Consider the following 9,839-nt stretch of genomic DNA (forward strand, 5'->3'; position numbering starts at 1 on the left):
AGCTTGTCTCTTGTCCCCCCTCTTGGCAAGACAGATGAGGGAACTGGTGCTGCTGCTGTGAACAGGTCTCTGGTGCATGGGTGGGGGGGTGTTAAAGGGCTCTCTGTTCCTTTCAAAAGTGTGTGGGGTGTGGTTGGAATTTTCTTTGGGCCACAAACCAGGTTCCAAATAGAGACACAGAGAGGCTTACTATTAATTATGAATGCTCGGCCTTAGCTTAGGCTTGTCCCACTAGCTCTTATAACTTAATTTAACCTGTTTCTGTTCATCTATGTTTTGCCTCGGGGCTTTTTAACCTTTCTTTCATTCTGTATGTCCTACTTTCCTGCTTTCTCCATGTCTGGCTGCCCCTGGCATCTCCCTGTCATCTTTCTTTCTTCTTTTTTTTTTGAGCCTAAATTCCTCCTCCTACTTACTCTGCTTTCCTGGAAGTTCCACCTATACCTCCTTCATTGCTATTGGCTGTTCAGATTTTTATTAGACCAATCAGGTACCTTAGGCAGGCAAGGTAAAACAGCAACACATCTTTACATAGTTAAACAAATGCAACACACTTTTGCATAGTTAATCAGATGCAACACATCTTTACATGGTTAAACAAACATTCCACAACAGTGGGGCATTGATCAGGCACTGCCTGTGTGCAACATGCTGGGCTCTGGGGACATGCAGCTAGGCCCCAGAATCAGAAAGAGTCACACAGGCAGCTTTTCATTGGTTAACACAGGCTCATATGTTTAAATCCTTGCCTGCTACTCACCAGCTTTGGGATGTTGTGAAAGGTGAATGGTCACACTCAGCTCCTGAGCTGTGACTTAGGTACAAGAATAGTGCCTACTTTCTGGGCATGAATTAAATGCATGTAAAGGCTGCAGTGAGCTTGCCGTGGCCACGGCTCCTGTCTACTGCATCTCACATAGAGATCAAGGGCTGACTGAGTGCTCAGACCAGGACTCTGGGCCCTGACCAGGTCTGTGGGTCTGACTTGACACTGACTGGGCTCTTTCTTGAGTTCCTGATTCAGTGAATCTGGGTGGAGCTAGTGAGTGACACGCTTAATGAGATCCAGAGCAGGTGATGGAGCATCTAGAACCATCCTTTGAGAACCACTGCACAGGTAGACCTACTGGGTGCTCTGGCAGATGGAGCAAGAAGAGGGCGGCTAAAGGTCCAAAGGCACAGAAATGGAATAGAGTGGTACTCAGAAAGCTAAATGATACAAGAGGCAGTGGGGGTGAGGCTGAGTGAAGGAGTCGGGGAGGGGCACAGACTGATCTTGGCAGAGCTGCGCCGGCTGCTGAGCGCGGAGATTGGGGTCCTCTGCATCGAAGGGGTTTTGCGTGAGCAACATGCTTAGTGCATTGGAAACATCATTCTGGCTGCAGCTCGCTGTCTGTGATGCAGGGGGCGCGACTTCTTTCTGGTCACAGTGTTCCCCCTGCTGGTCATAGGAAGCATAGCACTAGCCTGCGTTGGACGACCATTGTCTTAGTGGCTTTAGCAAGTAAACTTTCCAAAAGAACAGGGGTGATTAGGCCCCTTTTCCAGACAAATGAATGGAAAGAGACCTGTCAAGCGCATCATCTCGGCCCTTTGCTGTGTGATGCTGAACAAAGGACTTAACGTCTCTGGGTCTCCTTTTCCTCTGTGCGACCGAGTTCACAATCTCACCTACCTCACAGAGTTAAAGTTGTCTTTCCACCACAGCCTGATCCTCAGTGCAGTGAGTGGCGGCCTAGTAAATGAACCTGGCTCACAGAGGTTGCCAGTCTGGCCCAGGACGGCCCAGCAGGCCGTGGGTTCGAAGCCTACCTCTTTCTGGTGTCCCTGGCAGGTCCGGAGTATCAGAAGCGTCGGTTGCTCCAGGAGATCCTGGAGAACTCTGAGAGCCTGCTGGAGCCCCCGGAGCGGGGAGCGGGTGCTGGCCTCCCGGAGCGGCCCCGGGAGAGCCCGCAGCTGCACGAGCGTGAGACCCCGCAGCCCGAGGGCGGACCCCCATCTCCGGCCGGGACGCCCCCACAACCCAAGAGGCCCCGACCCGGCTCGTCCAAGGACGGCCTGCTGAGTCCGGGCGTCTGGAACGGCGAGCCCGGCGGGGAGGGCAGCAGGCCCGCCACGCCATCCGATGGCGTCGGCCGTCGCAGCCCCGCGCGCCCACCCTCAGAGCACATGGCCATCGAGGCGCTGCAGCCGCCGCCCGCGCCCTCGAGGGAGCCGGAGGTGGCGATGTACCGCGGCTACCACAGCTATGCCGTGCGCACCGGGCCTCCCGAGCCCCCGCCCTTGGAGGACGAGCCCGAGCCCGAGGTCTCCGGATCCAACTCGGCGCCCCCGTCCCCCGCCTCCGCCAACGCCCCGGAGGAGCAGCCCCCTGCGCGGCGAAGTCCGGTGCCCGCATCGCCTGCTACTCTGGAGCCCAAGCCCATCGTCCCTAAAGCCGAGCCCAAGGCCAAGGCGCGCAGGACGGAGGCTCGGGGGCTGAGCAAGGGCAAGAAGAAGGGTCGTAAGGAGGTGACGCTGGCAGCAGAGGCCGAGGTGGAGGTGGAGGAGGTGAGGATGCGGAAGGAGGCAGGACAGGAGAGGGGCCAACTCCAGCACTCCAGCGGTAATGGGACACTAGGTAGAGGAGCGGCCGCAGGCGGGAGCCTGCTGCGGCGGGAGCCTGAGCAATAGAGTGCGTCTGCTGAGTCTGTGGCGTTTGGCCCACGGTACCAACCACCTCTCCGTTCAGGACACATCAGGGAGGCTTCCTGTGGGTGGAGGAAGATCCCTACAGGGCTTGAATTATGGGCCTCTGTTGGAGTCCAGGAACCAAACACAGCAGCAGAGAGCAAAGTTAATAGCTGGGGAGGGGAGTAGTGGGAGTCCCAGACCGCCCTCCATGTGGCTTGGCCCTATGTCCTTTCGAGGCCCTGGAGGACTGGGTTGATTAGTTCCAAGAATTCTCCCAACTCTCACGGTCTGGTGCAGACCAGGGCGCAGGGTCCAATTGTGAACAAACCAGAATGCTTTTAGGTAGATCCTTCCAGAAGCTCCCGTTTCTCTGCCCAGCCTTGTGACTTGGTTGGGGATGTGGGGGTGTCTGGAGGTCCCGAGGACTAAGGCGGTCTTTCTTCATGCCTTCAGGTACCCAACACTGTCCTCATCTGTATGGTGATCCTGCTGAACATTGGCCTGGCTATCTTATTTGTTCACCTCCTGACTTGACCCTCATCTACCAGGTATGGCTAGAGACTGAAGCCTGGAAGCCAGGGTGGCAGCGCTAGGTAAAGCCCATCCCTTAGTGTACAGGTGTGATATGCCTTGCACTCCCCACATTCGTGGGCTCACACACACTCACCTCGACTGCCCCCTCTCTGCACTTGGCCCCACCATCTTCAGGTTTCTGCCCTGCGACATGCCCTTAGCTGGTTCTGTTTCGCCTAGGGTAGAACTTAGGCCTAGGCTAAAGGCCACTGGTGTGAGACCCTTCCTCCTGCTGGGACAAACCTTACAGCCCGAGTCTGGAGCTTGGCCATACTACATCCTGCCCTGCTCCCCCAAGAGACCCCCTGCTTCGATCCTGGCTTAGTGTGGATGGGAGGTTTCTAGACAGCCCGGGAGAGAGGAAGGCCTTGCTCCGTCACTGTGTAATGACCACTGGCAGCAGTGACCACTGGCAGCGTAGGCCTTGCGCCTATAGCTCTGGGGTCTAATGCTGAGCTCGGGAGTTTCTCTGTGTCACTGGACACCAGGGAGCCCTTTCTTCAGGCACTGATGGCTTTGGGGTTCAAAGAACAGGAGAAGTGACCCCTGAGGTAGCAGGGAAGGGGCATCAGTGGGCCAACAGGGGGCAGGAGGGAGGCCCAAGGGCCTGACTCTGATTCCCTTGCAAAGCAGAGGCCTGTTCCCTGCCCAGCGTGTGGCTCAGCCTTGGGTGCCATCTCCCCCTGCTGACTGGTGTTGTCTCCCTTCAGAGCCAGGAGTTGCACTGAGGATGCCAGGACCTGTCTTTCTGCAATCCCAAGCAGGTGTCCCAGGAGGACTGGACTGTGGACTGAAGCCTTGCTCCACCCACTCCATGGATGTTTAAGGAGGCCTCCCGTGAGCCCATTTGGGATGAGCCCGTTGGGTGCCAGGATGGCCGAGGAAGAGCATGTCTAGGTACCTTCCAGGGCAAAGGATGCCCTGAGGGAAGAGCCCTGGCCGCCCCGAGCCCCTTGACCAGCTCCCCCATCTATTCTCGGCCCTACCTCACCTTGCTCTGTCACCCTTCCCTGGGCTTTTGTGTGTTTTGAGAGACGTCACCAAAGCAAGATATTAATACAAATCTCTTCCTCCTGCGCACCATCAATCTAGTACTCTGGTTGATGGCTTGAGGCCACTCAGGAAGATGAGGGGTGAAGAAGTCCCTTGGGTAGTGAAGGTGTGAAGACCCTGGGGTAGCACAGTCCTGCCCAGTCCATGCTGCTCCAGAGTTCACAGAGTTCTGGAGGGCAGTGCAGAAAATGGAGAAGCCCAGTTCAATATACCAGCATGTAATGGCCTGAATCCTCCCATCGGCCAGTCCAGTTGGCATCCCTAGGACCGGTCGCAGGGGAGACCTGAGCATCTGAGCTTTTGTCTGGGAAGTCACCTACAGGGGTCTGGGGGAGGGTGGGAAGAAGGCAAAGTACGTTGTTAATGGCTCCTGATTTTGAGTGTGTCTGAATCCGAGGCTGGAGTTCATTTAGGGTCACTGATGTGCCCTGGGTCGTCATGTAGGAGCCCTAGGCCTGAGAGCTGCAGCTACTGTGATGTCCTATGAATTGGCTTATTTGCTATGGCATGGAAGCCTGTGGAAGTCAAGGGCTATATCCCGGGTGCATATTCTCTGGCAGAGAGAGCTGGAGACAAGCGTTATCCAGGAGGACAGGAGTCAGTCTGGACTCCAGCTGGGGGCAGCCTGTGCAGTAGCGAATTGTGCTTGGCAGAAGGCTTACTTGCATGCACCTCACTTAAAGACATTTGCACCACACTGCGTGTTTGGGCCCTGGGCTTGCTGGGTGCAGCATGGCAGCCCAGGACCTGTGGTTCCCTATTTCCAGGAGCTTGGAAGGAAATAGTTTCCAGGCCCCTCAAGCTTAGGGAAGAGGAGGCAATGGTATCCAGGCTGAGTTGGAGGAAGCTGCTGATACTCTCTGGCTTCATTTCTTTGGACCTCTTGGAGTTGGGCATGGAAGCCAGGCCTCCCCCTAGAGCATCCTTGAACATGGATATTGGAGGGAAGCTTCCTTTTCTTCTCAGTCCATGGGCATCTTCTCCTTGAGCATCATGCTGGCTGTTCCCAGTACTGCTGGGCCCTGGTGACTTGATTGGAATCGCTTTTCTACAGAGAGGAGCCTGCAGATGTTGCTGTACCAACCAGTGTGGGCAGGAATTTGCCCCTGGTTGGTTTTTCCTGGACTCTAGGGAATGGGGAGGGTGGAGGTTACTTAGGGGTGACAGGCTTCAGGCCTTGGCTCTGAGGTCATTGTTCCAGCCCTGGGGACATGCTTGTGACTGTCGGAGGTATCAGGGTTGTTTTAGGAGGTTTGGGATGAGGGGTTAGGGTTCAGGATGCCAAGCCTGTGCCAAAAATAAATCTGCATCTTCTCACAGCTCCAGCTATGCTGTGGTGTCTGCTTGTGGGTCCAGGATGAGAGGTGGGGGCTGCTGGGTGAAGGAGAGAGGGAGAGGCTGGGAGATGGCAGGTCCTACTACATCACATCCTCTTTCTGAAGATGCTCCTACAAAGCACTGAAGGGTAGCCGAGGGGCCTCCAGTTTGGAGAAGAGGCTCAGGACCATGCATCGCTTGTCATCTTTTTCCAAAAGCTGCTCTGGGTAGCCTTTGAGACGGAGGCTCTCTGCACTCCAGGCCTGGCTTAGATGTGTTATGTCAGGAGCCTCCATTTGTATTGTCCCATCTGTAAAGTGGGGTAACCCTGCCTGCCTCCTGGGGTTACCATGAGCATCACATTAAGGACTGAAAGGGTCCAGAGGGTTGGCTCCGTGAGTAAAGTGCTGTGCAAGCATGAGGATCTGAGTTTGGAGCAACAGAATCTACACAGAGCAGAGGACAGCAATGTATGCCTGTGACTCCATCTCTTGGGGTTGCTGGTCAGCCAGCTTAGCTGAAATGGTACACTCCAGGTTGAATGAGCAACTCTCTCAAAAAATATGGTGGAGAGGTAATTGAGGTAGACATCTTGATGTCAACCCCTGGCACCCATGTGTACCCACAAGACAAGTGCACCACATACACACATTTTCTCTCTGTGTGTCTCTGTTTCTGTCTCTGTCTGTCTCTCTGTCTCTGTCTCTCTGTCTCTTACACACACACACACACACACACACACACACACACACACACACACACACATACACACACACCAGCCAAAGTTTATATAGAGTCCAGCCATAGAAAGCAGTGGAGAAATTGTTCTCACAGTGTTATATGTGGTAACACCCTCTTGCATTTTGATGTAGGGTCCCCAGGAGCCCAAAGGCAGTGGAGATGACTTGAGCATCAGCTAAGCAGTCACAGACTGCCTCACTGGGAGGACCCAGGGCTCTCTTACCCTCCACAGAAGCTGAGGAAAGAGGTGGGCGTACACTGGCTTGCCCATGGCAGGTTCTTGGAGGGACAAGGTGTTCTGGTTGGGAACAAGCAATGTCCATTAAGGTTTCCTCACAGCTCGTGGCCAGGGAGACCTCAGGAGGACAGTCTGTCACCACCCAAGTTGTGCCATATGTCATCAGGAGTTCTGATTGTCTAGGACTGCTGCCGACTGGCGATGTATCCCCAATGCTGCTTTCATTGGTTCTGCTCTGTCTTGGTTCCACTTCACCGAGAAAGGTTCCTGCCCTGCAGCCTTCCTCCCAGGAGAGCTGCTTTGAACCACATAGGTAGACTCTGGTTGGTGAAGAGGATGCGAAAACTCTATGCCCCCATATTTCCCAGGAAGGAGGGTGGCTGTGGGGTACCCCAGGAGGGTCAGTGAAAGTGAGAATAGGGACAAAATTGGTTTAACCTGCAAAGGTTTTTATAAAATCCACAGAAGGGAAGGGAATGGGTACCCCGCTAGGGGCCATTTGGTCTGCATACTGGCTGGGTTTCTGGGATGCTGGAAGATTGCTGGAATCTTGGAGACTGAGTCAGGTAGGTAGGTAGGCCAGAAGGGCGCCCCCTGGTGGCTCATGTGATGTGCAGCGCACAGCCTGGCGTCTTTATAGTCTTAGTTCCTGGCCCATCCCCTGATGCGCGGCCCTGGAGTCATTTAAGGTCTATTATAAGGTGGATAATAATGTGATAATTGACCATGGCCTTGGGGGCAAAGAAGGGAAGGTCTGGGAACTCTGCAAGTCACACTTGGGATTTGTAGCAAGCAATTTCATCACTCTTGAGGGACTGACAGAGAACCTGGCTGTGTTGAGAGACACCTGCCCAGTGATACCGTTGGAGGCACCAAGCTTGACAGACTCATATGGAAACCTGTCTTGCCCTGTGTAAATAAACAACAACAACATCTGAGTGGTAAAACACAGCCCTTGAATGCATGCTGAAGTGGGTTAAATCCCGACTGTGGGCTGGGGGAGGGGAGGCTGGAGGGGCGGGAGGAGGGAAGCGGGAGATCTGTGATTGGTATGTAAAATGAATAAATTTTTTTAATAAAACAAAAACAAAAAGGACAGAAAAGTAAACAAGCTCTTTGTGTCCTGAAGCTGGGGTTCAGTGAAGACGAGAGGACAAATCCCCAGGCTGCCTTCAAATCAGACACGGGTCACACGTCTGGAGGTCCTGGGGCTACTCTCGCCTCAGACTGGTTGGTCTGGCTCAGGTGAGGGACTGGACAACACCAGGAAGCAGCCAGGTTGCAGACAAGTTCTCCAGCCTGTCGGATGTAGACAAGACGGTCCACAGCAGCCCAGCCCTGGCCAGCACCAGTTACCTGGGGTTTAGATGTGGCAAGACGATTGCCACACAGTCAGCCCCAGGGGGATGCAGAACAGAGTGACAGACAGATGCAAAATGGGGTTAGAAATTAGTCTCTCTCTTCCCTTCCTTTCTCTCCCCTCCTCCTCTCCTCCTCTCTCCTCTTCTCTCTCTCTCTCTCTCTCTCTCTCTCTCTCTCTCTCTCTCTCTCTCTCGTGTGTGTGTGTGTGTGTGTGTGTGTGTGTGTCTGTCTGTCTGTCTGTCTCTCTCTCGTGTGTGTGTGTGTGTGTGTGTCTGTCTGTCTGTCTCTCTCTCTCTCTCTCGTGTGTGTGTGTGTGTGTGTGTGTGTGTGTGTCTGTCTGTCTGTCTCTCTCTCGTGTGTGTGTGTGTGTCTGTCTGTCTGTCTCTCTCTCGTGTGTGTGTGTGTGTGTGTGTGTGTGTCTGTCTCTCTCATGTGTGTGTGTGTGTGTCTGTCTGTCTGTCTGTCGCTATCTCTCTCCGTGTACTTGACATGCATGCTGTGGTGTGCACCCTGAGGCCAGAACACACAACCTCTGGGAGTCCATTTTTTCTCCCCTACCATATGTAGGCCGGAACCCGACCCAGGTCATCAGGCTTCATGGTAGCACCCTTACCTACGGATTCTTCTCCTTGGTTTTCTTTTCTTTTCTTTCTTTCTTTTTTTTTTTTTTTTAAAGCTGGGATCTCAGGTATCTTAGGAGGGCTTTGTAGCCACCAATGACATGGAACTTCTGATCTTTTAGCTTCTACTTCCTCAGTGCTGTGATTACAAGCGTGAGCCTCCACACTCGGTATTTGCAGTGCTGGGGACTGTACCAGGGGTTTTTGTGCATGTTAGGCAAGTGTTCTACCAATTGAAAGACACCCCTGTGTGAGAGGCCAGGTTTTCATCCCCCTCTAGCTGCCCATTGGAAGTTTGCAGGCCCAAGTGAAGAGCCAGTGCCTGAGTGAAAGTGGCCTCTACATCCTTTTACATTAAAGACAGTTTTCTACAACTTTGGAAAACTGTAGCAGTTGACATTGAACCCACACTGGCTGTAGATAAAGGGAAGGAAATTCAGGCAGGGAAAGCCTTGAGATAGAGGGCTGACCATAACCGTCACTTCTGGCTCCAGGGTGTTAGCTGTCGGAAAGGTTTTATGAAGTCAGTGGTGGCCCACTAATCCACCTCCAAGGCATTGGTGTTCAGGAATGGAAGCAGGGTTTTCTGTTGGCTTCCTCAGCAGTTACTAAGGACCTCTCCTTCTGTCCCACCTGCACTCCAGCTTCCATAAAGACATTTGGGACATCTCAGAATGTCTCTGCATACAGGCCCTGGAGGTCTGCAGGGGGAGCTGGGAAGATGCCAGGTAAGAAGTCATGTGGGTATCTTTTCACATCTCCTCATCTGCTTCTGGCCAGAGCCTGCCTGCGTGGCTCCTGAAGCCACTCCAGTCTCCAGAAGCTCACAGACTAGTTGTGTAGTCTCTGGGAAGGAGGGCAGTTGGTGGCTCACGCTGGCTGATGAGATGGGTTGTTGAAATCAGTTGGCCAGATTGTCTGCCTGCCTGGGAAGACAGTTTGGCAGCTTCCGCTGAAGTTAAACATGCATCTACCCTATGATCCTGGATTCTCACTCCCACATATTTACCCAAAATAAATGGAAACATATGTCCAAGAAGACATGAACAAGAGTGTTCACAGTGGCTCTGGTATCACTGCCAAAAACTAGAAACACGTGACTGTCAACAGGCGAAGCGGCAAACAAATGGCTCTGTCCATAACCAGGGGACCGCGTTCCGGAATAGAGGAGCAGTGACAGATGACGGGGCCCCATTTAAAGCCACTGTACTAGGTGAGAGGAGACATGTAAACAGTGTGGATGGTGATGTGAAATTCTCTGA

The 9,839-nt window shown here is 53.6% G+C and overlaps 1 protein-coding gene across 1 annotated transcript in view; it reads left to right on the plus strand.

Moving 5' to 3' along the window:
- Positions 1–4,611, plus strand: part of Jph2 (junctophilin 2) — a 60,972-nt gene extending 56,361 nt beyond the window's left edge. Inside the window, exons 4-6 of the mRNA XM_036185278.1 lie at positions 1,835–2,550; positions 3,127–3,221; positions 3,957–4,611. Coding sequence (XP_036041171.1) covers positions 1,835–2,550; positions 3,127–3,207 — 797 coding nt within the window. The 3' untranslated portion in view covers positions 3,208–3,221; positions 3,957–4,611. The remainder of the gene's footprint in view (positions 1–1,834; positions 2,551–3,126; positions 3,222–3,956) is intronic.
- Positions 4,612–9,839: the final 5,228 nt, after the last annotated feature.

This window comes from Onychomys torridus, chromosome 4, assembly GCF_903995425.1.
Source record: "Onychomys torridus chromosome 4, mOncTor1.1, whole genome shotgun sequence".
NCBI lineage: Eukaryota > Metazoa > Chordata > Mammalia > Rodentia > Cricetidae > Onychomys > Onychomys torridus.